At 14.2% G+C, this 9,663-nt stretch overlaps 2 protein-coding genes across 2 annotated transcripts, besides 26 other annotated features; both read left to right on the forward strand. All coding sequences in view use genetic code 6, as the record gives it.

Moving 5' to 3' along the window:
- The first annotated feature begins 108 nt into the window (after nucleotides 1-108).
- Nucleotides 109-142: a microsatellite.
- Nucleotides 143-540: 398 nt separating this feature from the next.
- IMG5_024600 (hypothetical protein) lies at nucleotides 541-931 on the forward strand (the record flags this gene model as incomplete). Its single annotated transcript, XM_004039345.1, has 2 exons — nucleotides 541-802; nucleotides 900-931. The coding sequence occupies 2 exons, from the start codon at nucleotides 541-543 to the stop codon at nucleotides 929-931; spliced, it is 294 nt and encodes a 97-aa protein (XP_004039393.1).
- A 58-nt stretch (nucleotides 932-989) lies between these two features.
- Nucleotides 990-1,059: a microsatellite.
- Nucleotides 995-1,080: a microsatellite.
- Nucleotides 1,081-1,166: 86 nt separating this feature from the next.
- Nucleotides 1,167-1,219: a microsatellite.
- Nucleotides 1,179-1,219: a microsatellite.
- Nucleotides 1,220-1,428: 209 nt separating this feature from the next.
- Nucleotides 1,429-1,494: a microsatellite.
- Nucleotides 1,495-3,003: 1,509 nt separating this feature from the next.
- Nucleotides 3,004-3,082: a microsatellite.
- Nucleotides 3,083-4,066: 984 nt separating this feature from the next.
- Nucleotides 4,067-4,135: a microsatellite.
- Nucleotides 4,067-4,136: a microsatellite.
- A 454-nt stretch (nucleotides 4,137-4,590) lies between these two features.
- Nucleotides 4,591-4,674: a microsatellite.
- Nucleotides 4,675-5,092: 418 nt separating this feature from the next.
- Nucleotides 5,093-5,132: a microsatellite.
- Nucleotides 5,133-5,177: 45 nt separating this feature from the next.
- Nucleotides 5,178-5,217: a microsatellite.
- Nucleotides 5,212-5,266: a microsatellite.
- Nucleotides 5,215-5,262: a microsatellite.
- A 990-nt stretch (nucleotides 5,267-6,256) lies between the features above and the next one.
- Nucleotides 6,257-6,291: a microsatellite.
- A 15-nt stretch (nucleotides 6,292-6,306) lies between these two features.
- Nucleotides 6,307-6,353: a microsatellite.
- A 615-nt stretch (nucleotides 6,354-6,968) lies between these two features.
- Nucleotides 6,969-7,014: a microsatellite.
- Nucleotides 7,015-7,109: 95 nt separating this feature from the next.
- Nucleotides 7,110-7,139: a microsatellite.
- A 321-nt stretch (nucleotides 7,140-7,460) lies between these two features.
- Nucleotides 7,461-7,530: a microsatellite.
- A 363-nt stretch (nucleotides 7,531-7,893) lies between these two features.
- Nucleotides 7,894-9,178, forward strand: IMG5_024610 (hypothetical protein; the record flags this gene model as incomplete). Its single annotated transcript, XM_004039346.1, has 4 exons — nucleotides 7,894-8,042; nucleotides 8,089-8,347; nucleotides 8,679-8,916; nucleotides 8,968-9,178. Coding segments are annotated over 4 exons (857 nt in total), but the record flags the coding sequence as incomplete, so codon positions are not given.
- Nucleotides 8,358-8,463: a microsatellite.
- Nucleotides 8,474-8,573: a microsatellite.
- Nucleotides 8,501-8,608: a microsatellite.
- Nucleotides 8,585-8,627: a microsatellite.
- Nucleotides 8,585-8,638: a microsatellite.
- Nucleotides 8,598-8,666: a microsatellite.
- A 12-nt stretch (nucleotides 9,179-9,190) lies between the features above and the next one.
- Nucleotides 9,191-9,262: a microsatellite.
- The last annotated feature ends 401 nt before the right edge of the window (nucleotides 9,263-9,663 follow it).

Genomic DNA, 9,663 nt, shown 5'->3' on the forward strand with positions numbered 1-9,663 from the left:
ATATATATTAATTTAAATTTATATTTTTTGTTATATTTTTTATTTTTTTTTATTAAATTTAAATAAAATTTTAAAATATTTTATTTTAAAAAAGAATGAATATGAAAATTATATATATTTATTATCTTATAATATTTCTTATAAAATCATCTCTATAAATAGGTAATATACATAAAAATAAAAATATTAATATTAAAAAAAGACTTCCTTAATGGAAGAGGAACATTTAATTCCGATTTTACCTAATATTGGAAATAAGACGAAAACACTGATAATATAAAATTCGAGCATATATCTAATAATAACTAAAATTATTTAAAGATAACAAAATCTAAAGACGGAAAACTATCATTCCTAACCCATTATTTGATCTATAAATTTCCATAAAAAATATCACCAAGGCATTTATTATTTTATTTTTATTCAACTAATGTAGAAACCGAAGATACAAACTTAAGATTAGGTAATGAATCTTTAAATAAAACTGTAGTTTTATTTAGATGTGGAAATGCCGGTTTTATAAGAGTAAATGATAACTAAATGATAGATTTTTATAATTAAACTATTACAGGAAAAAATTCATAATAAATTATAAATGAACCTACTTGGACAAGAATGGATATATTTTTAGATTGGGAAAATAAATAAGTGACTATTTACTAAAATAAAACTTCAAGAGCAGTTACTGGATTTTATTATTCGGATGTTGATAATGTTGATTTTATTAAAATTTATAATCTAAAACCAAATACTGTAGGGTATTTTAAAGATATTTAACTATGTGATACTGAATCATGTGATGGTATATATAAATATATATTTATATATAATTAAAATTATTTTTAAAGACTTTTTATTTGGCAATATAAAGAGCCTAAATATTTTATATATTTATTTAGGTTATATATTTATTTAAATGATTATCGGTTGATTATTTTAATAATAAATTAATATCTATATGAAAAAAATTAAAAAATAAATATATAATATATAAATATTTATATATAATTTTTTATTTATATATATATAATAATTTATAATTATATATATTTATATATTTATATTTATACATATTTATAAAGTATATCACTATTAATAATATTTTTCACTATAATTTAATTTAAGTGAAATCATAAATATCTTCTACTTAGGCTCTTATATCTAATTAAATAATATTGATATATATATATATATAAATAATATATATATATATATATATTTTGTATAAACCTAATTAATTTAATAATTATATTTTTTATAAATGCTCTTATTTATTAATAGCATTGAATTCCAATAAATTAATATTAACTACTTATATTTTATTAATACAACAAATAACTTTTTATTTCAACAGTTATATCCCTTTTATTGTAATTCTATCAAAATTTAGATTATTTTCTTCGTTTAATATTATAGCTTAATTTCTAAATATATATATATATATATATATATATATATATATATATATATATATATTTATATATATATATTATACGTTTAAGGCAAATATAAAGGAAGATTTATTTTTTTATGAATTTAATAATTTTATATATATTCTACATTCATAACTTTTAGATAGTTTATAATTTCTTAATATTTATCTTACTATTATTCTAAAATTTCTTCTTAAAATTCTTCATTAAATGTTTTTTAAAGGAATTCTAAAATAATTTTTTCATCTTAATATTTTTGTTAAAAATATACTAAATTTAAGTACCCCACTTAATTCTTTTTCATTTCTTTCACTAAGCTTTCTATATTTTCTTCATTTGTTAACATTTTTACATATTTTTATAAAGCTTATATTACTTCATCCTACCTAAACTCCAATAAAGGCACAAAACTGATACATTATAGTATATCTTTAGGGTATATAAAGTCTTAATTTTTCTATAAAAACTTGATAATAAGATCAGAGAGCTTCTAACTTTAAAATCCTACCTAAAAGAACGCTTATAGAGCCTAAAAGAAATATAAAATGATATTATTTTGATGAAAATCTTGTAGAAAAACATCTAAAACTCTTTCAAAGAAATCATTTTATTTAATGAATTTTTCTGCAAAGCATGCTAAAAAATCTGCAAAATCCTCCAAGCTCATTTTCTCGAATAAAAGTCCGATTCCTTACAAAATTTTATTATAAAATTCGGGTTATGAAATATCTAAAAAAATCAATTTTTTTAAAATTCTTCTTAATTCAAATATATCAAAGTTCCTTTATGAAAATCTAATAAGTAAGTTTTTTAGAACAATATCATTAATATCTTAATCCCCTTTTTTATCCAAAGACATAAGTATTAAAAATTGAACTTTATCGAATTTTCCATTCATAAACTATTAAAGATTCTACAAAATAATATTTTTATGTTTTTAAATAAACTACTGAGGTAATTATAATAAACAACCTATATTAGATAGTACCATTTAGGGGTATTTTTGGTTATTTTCAATACTTTTTAATAATATATTGACCATTTCTTCAAATTGCTGTTTATTTTCTTAGAAAAAGCAATTATCATTTTATTATAAAAACCCATATATCCTACACTTAATATTTAATTCCTAAAAGTTTTCAATATTAAAAAATGTATGTGATTTTTGGGCTAATTTAAAATTAAGTTAATTATTCTCGGTTAAACATTAGAAATATAAAATTAGAATTAAAGGCTCTTTTTTGAAAGTTTTTTATTCAATATTTTATACATAAAGTAATAAAATTTCTCTTAAAAATCCATAAAAAAACTCTAGTTTTACTTAATTTTCAAGGCGTTAAAAAATAGAAAAAATTAAAGAAAGTAATATCAAACTGGGATTTTTAGAATATTCCTGGACTATAATTTTCAGAAATTTTCTAAATAAATACTCGAATTTATATACACTCCTCATAAATTATGAATTATCCTTTATTTTGTAAAAAAGATTCTTCATAGGAATGTTATTAGTTTAATCTAAAATTTAAATAAAAATCTCAAATCTTTCCTTTTAGAAAAATTCATCCAATTATAAATATTAATCTATAAACTAATTTTATATATATATTAATTAAATATAAATCTAATAATATAATTTATTATATATATATATATATATCAATTTTTATTTTATTATTATTCGTTTCATATATATTTTACTTTTCTACAAAAAATGGTATCTATTTACCCTTATTATTTTATATATAATACCCATATATTTAAAATCTCCTTATTTGTACATGAATATATTATCAATCTACATAAAGGAAGTTCTAAAGTTTTATATTTTTAAATTATATTTTAAACTGATCTTTTTAGAATAGATTTCCTATATTAATTGTCTAAGAGTGAATTATTTTAAGCTACAATGATTTGTTCGGGTGAATTTTAGATTGTATTTTCGATATTAGTATTTAGTTTTTCGAAGTAACTATTATATTTATTTTTATGAGAATATAAAATTATACCTAAACGTATTTATGTATAAATATCTAATTTTTAAATATCAAAATTATTTTTAATTATAAATTAAAAATAATTATCTAAATACGTAAAAAGCTTATAAAAATAAATAAATAATTATTAACCAAATATATATATATATATATATTTACTCCTTTTTAACTTTTTTTTTATAAAGCATCAACTAAAGACATATTAAAATGTGGCCAAATTTCAATATTATATTTTTAAACAAAAGTATTAAGCAACTTATTATCTTATTATAAATAAAAACTTGATAAATTAAGTATTTTTTCGCTTCGATATTTCACAAACTATAGAATTTCCTCATCTTTTCTTTTCAAAATTACATCAATAATAATATTAATTTGATTTTTTGTGATTCTATAATTATCCAATGTTAAAGACGCTTCCAAAAAATCGAATAAAAACAAAGTTTTTAATTATTAAGAATTATATTTTATCATTACAAATACCATTTCTTTCACTTCCTCTAATAAATCTATAGGAAAAATAGTCATACATAAAAATTTGTAAGCATTTAATATATTTAATACACTATTCTCATTTAAAGACTCAGTATTTTCTTTTATTTTATTTTTCAACAAATATAATATATTCGTAAACTAAAAATATAATATATATATTATATATATATATATATATATATATTATATATTTATATATTTATATTTATATATTTTACTTTGTATTTAGGATAGTTAATATTAATTTCAAGTCTTGCTATAGAAAAAAATAAATTAGCTTTTTATTAAATATCATATTCATTAATTTATATTTAAACTTAATTACATAATAATTCTGCTAATATATATTCTAGAGAACTCATAATCTTATTTTAATTTTTTAATGCATTGAATAGATTTATTATATCGAAATGTGTTATTATTTATTAGGTTTTTTTTAGGTTTTTTAGATTCAGTATTATTTAATTCACGAGATCTTCATTATATCTTCCTAAATTTGATAAATCATAATAAATATTAATTAAAGTTTTCAAATCATAGCATTTTTAAAATATTATTTGTTTTAATATTTCTAATACCTAGTTAATTTTCATTTCCATTTCTCCTATATACTATTTATTTTATTTTGATTTTCTTAACCAAAATAAAAGATCTAGAATTTCTAATTAATATATATAAAATAAATAAATATAAATATATATATATATATATTATATATATATTTATATATTTTTATATATATTTATGTATATGAATAAGTGTATTACATGATTCATTTATTTAATGTAATAATTATACTATTTTTTTCTATTAATTCTTAATAATTTCTATCATTTTATAATTATAATGAATTATTAATATTTCTACTTATTGATCTTAATAATTATGTCAAATGTTCATTTCTTAAATCTTTCTTATGAATTTTATATAATTATATACATTCATCGTAAGATTTGCATTAAGATATTTTAGTCATTATGCTTGTATTTTATTATTTTTATTATGAAAATGAAATATTGTTTATTTGATAAAAACATATATTGTTATATAAATTTTTTTGTATTATCTTTAAATTGTTTATATACATATTTTGTTTTTATTTTTATTTTTTTAAATATAAATAGATTTTGATTTAAAAAAATTATTTTATTTTTATCAAATATTTTTTTATTTAATTAGATTTATATATTTTTAATTTTATTTATAATTTCAATCTTTTTTTAAAAAAAATATTTGTAATGTTTATTATTTTAATAAATAAATTTAAATATAAATAAAATTATTTAAAATAAATATATATATATATATATATATTTATATTTATATTTAAATATATATATTTAATAAAAATCTTATTTACATTTTTTTATAAAATAATCTATAAATAATTATTTATAAAAATAAATATATTATTTAATTTATTTTTATATTGAATATTTTTTGTATTAAAAAATTATTTTTAAATCTTAGTAATTTTAATTTTATTATAATAAAAACACAAAAATATATTTAAAAATTAATTATTAAATATTTATATAAAAAAACGAATATTACAAAAAAACATTATTTTAAATCTATAATAAAATCTAATATTAAATTGCTATTATTACTTATATTTTTTAAAAAATCTTAAAATAATCTTTTAATAACATAAATGAATATATAAATTCTTTAAAAACAAGAAATATACAAAGAAACTTTATTAATTGTGAATAAAAAAGAAAATAAATAAATACTAAATTTATTAATATAAAGAAAAAATTAGATAAAAGATAATGAATTTATCAATTTAGACTTCTACTATAATAAAATTATTGAAATAAATAAAAAAACAGATATGGTAAAAAAAAGAGTATAAAAAGCTATTAATTCAACTAAATTTAAGATTTTAAAGTGAACAAATAAAAATATTAAAAAGGACATTATAGTTTTAGGAGAAAAAGGATATTTTAGAAACTTAATTAATAAAAAGAAATAAAGAATAAAATATATTAGTGGAAAAAAAAAACTTTAATAGAGAATAATCTTTCTAAACGAGAATTTTATTATAAAAAAAATAATAATATGAACTTTCTAATTTAAAGAATACATCTTCTTCTCCAATAAATTAACTAAATGAGGAATAAATTTTGTGTATTTCAGATTTTAAGAATCAAATAAATTCTTTGTAGAAATAAGTATAGAAGAAAAAGCAAAAATAAAAGCTATATAAGATTATTAGATAATCCTTTAAATGCAAATAGATGAAGAATATCAGAAGTAAAAAATTATGGAAAAATTCTTAAAATTTAGAGCCTAAAAAGAAAAAAAATAGCAAAATAAATAAAATATAGATATTATTATTATTATTATTATTATTATTATTTTATATTTTACTTAATCATATTTTATATTTTTATATTATAATTTTTATTTATATACTTTAATTTTTGACAATTATTATATTATTTGCATTTTTATTTGTTATTATAATTTTTTAATAAATTACTTTTTCTATAATTTAATTAAATAGATTATAATATAGAATCTATTTAAATATATTTTTAATCTTTATTGATTTCATCATTATTAAAACGAAGTTTTTTTTATTTATTAGCAATGTTTTCAAATCACTGTTCTCATGTTTTACATTTAATTTTATCTAGCTTTATTGTGGTTTAACATTTTCGTTTTTTTTTTAATATGAGTAATAAAATATCGAATCCAAATAAAATATATTAATTGACCTTCAGTTAGTTTTTATACCTATTAATTAGTTTATTTCTAATTCTTTAAATATTTTTAAATACTAATAATAACCATTAAAAAAAATTCTATTATAATATTAATTTAGATGTATTATATTTTATCTCATAACTAAAATATATAGAGTTTATTTAATATATTATTTCTTATTTTCGCTATAAATGGAAATTTATAACTCTAAAAGAATTACATATATTATAATATAATATATAAAAAATATAAACTATGGATTTTTTCCTTTATACTAAAACAATAAAAATAAAAATAAGATAAACATAAATTAATAAAATTTTATTTTATTTATAAAATATTAATTATATAAAAACATAAAGTATATAAAATAATAATATCATTAAGATATAAAAATATAACTTTTAATTTCTATATGGAAGTAGATATTTTAATAATATATATATATAAATTTATACTTTTTTTTAAATAAATATATATATATATATATATATATATATATTTATTTTTGAAAAACAAAAAGATATTTATAAAAAAAATATATTTTTATTTTTTAAATATATATTATATATATTTTATATATAAAAATAAAAATTTTATTTATTTATTTATTTTATAAATATATTTATATTTTATAAAATATATAACTTGTAATTTCAAAATTATGTTTAATAAGTTTATATATATTATTTATTAATATAATATCAATAAAATTCTATTTTTAATGTATTTTTTAAAAAAAAATATTTAAAGAGTATTTTTATTTTTATTTTTTTAAAGAATATATAAATATCTTTTATAATTAATAAAAAATATTTAAATAATATATATATATATATATAAATATATATATATACATAAATATTAATATATATATAAATATATATATTATAATTTATAATTAAAAAAAAAATTATTTCATAAAATAATAAAAAATAATAAACTATATTAATTTTAAAATTATAATTATTTTAATTTTATTTAAAATCAAAATTATTATTGCAAATAATAATTCAAAAAAACATATTTTAAATCTAGTGTTTATTATTAAAAATAAATGTAATTTCCACTTCCACCTCCTGATCGTCGTAAAAATCATGAAAATAAAATATAAATAAATGATAATTAATAAAAAGAAAACAAAATTTAACGTAAAAAAATCAATTAAACAAATCTTTATTAAAACTAATAAAATCAAAGAAATCTCCCCCAAAAACAATATATATATGCAAAATGATTCAAATTCGTTAAAACAAATGATAAAATAATAAAATTAAAAATTAAGATATGAATTGAAATAATATAAAATATTAAAATAAATATAAGAAAATAGAAATATACTCCCATATTAATTAAATTTGATATTATTTGGTCCAACAGGATCAGGTAAGAGTTCTTTAATAAAGTAAAAAATATAAGTATACATAAAAATATTATTAATTATTGAAAAGAACTTTTTACTAATCATTAAATTAAACAGATATAAAAGATGAGGATTCATAATAAAAAATAATAATATAAGACTTAAAACATAATGAAGGAACAAAGTAACTTACTTAAATATTAATAAAAGACAGATAAAAACATATTATTGAATATTAAAAGAATTAATAATTAATAATAGAAAATAGTAGTATATATTGTTATGATACAAGAGGTTAAATTTATATGAATCAAAATGAATTTGAATAAATTAATTTCATAATAGACGTAAACAAACTATAAATATAAATATAAATATAAATATAAATATAAATATAAATATAAATATAAATATAAAAATATATTTATATATATATATATATATATATATATATATATATATATTAACCTTATTTTTTTTTAAATATTTTATAATTATCAATTTTTCTTAATAATTTTTTTTATATTATTTTAAAATATATATTTTTTTTTTTTCATTTTTTTTATTATTATTCTTTTATTAAATTAATATTTTAACTATTATTTTTTAAATTTTAATATTTTTTTTTTTTTAATATTTAATATATATTTTTTTTTACTATCTAATTTTAATTTTTAGGGAAAAATAAAAAATATGAGTTTTGCTTAATAAAGATAATATAGATATTCATATTTACTTTGGGAATTTTGGAAAAAAGACTCTGAATTATTTCCATCAGAAATTCTTATAAATGAAAAAAATATTTAAAATACCCCTCATTGTATTATAATTGTTTTTGATGGAAGTCTAGATGAAGTACCTAATGAGGAAGAAACCGAATTTTACAAGGATATATTAAAATAATTATATAAAAAAAGTAAATTTCTTTACTGTTTGAATAAAAACAATTTTATATATAAAAATTTAGATTATTTTTAACCTTAAATTGTATTAAGTAGACTTGATTTAGTTGAAAATTAAATAAAGTAAGCTTATTCCTAACATTAGAATATAAAATAAGATAAAATTAATATAAAACTAATGGAAATAAAAGACATAAAAATATAAAAAGTTGTAAATAAATTACAAGTACCAAGAAGTAGTGTACATTTTATTGAAAATTATAATTCGAATAATAAGTAATTTATAAAATATATATATATATATTTAGTATAAATTTAATCTATATATATATATATATATATATATATATATATATATATTAAACATTTAGAAAATAAAATGAAAATATAGATTATTATAGCCTTAAATTGTTATAAGAATGCACGATTTAAGGAAACTCTTTTTTAAACTAATATTATAAAGATTATTTTAATAAAGGACTTTTAAATATAATAAATTAATGTACTATAATATGAAAAAAAATCTCATTATTATATTTATATATAGTTTCTTTTCTTTTTTTATGGAACTTTTTTATTATTACTAATATAATATATTCAGCTTATTTATTAATTCATATATTTCTCTCTTAATATTTATATAAATTTTTAATATTTATTAGTTATTATTATTTATCTTCTATATATACACTATATTCTTTAATTAATTATACAAAAAGTTTACTAATTATTATAGTTATTTAGAATATATTAAATTTTTA

This window comes from Ichthyophthirius multifiliis, assembly GCF_000220395.1.
Source record: "Ichthyophthirius multifiliis unplaced genomic scaffold scaff_1120509249695, whole genome shotgun sequence".
NCBI classification, from domain to species: Eukaryota; Ciliophora; class Oligohymenophorea; order Hymenostomatida; genus Ichthyophthirius; species Ichthyophthirius multifiliis.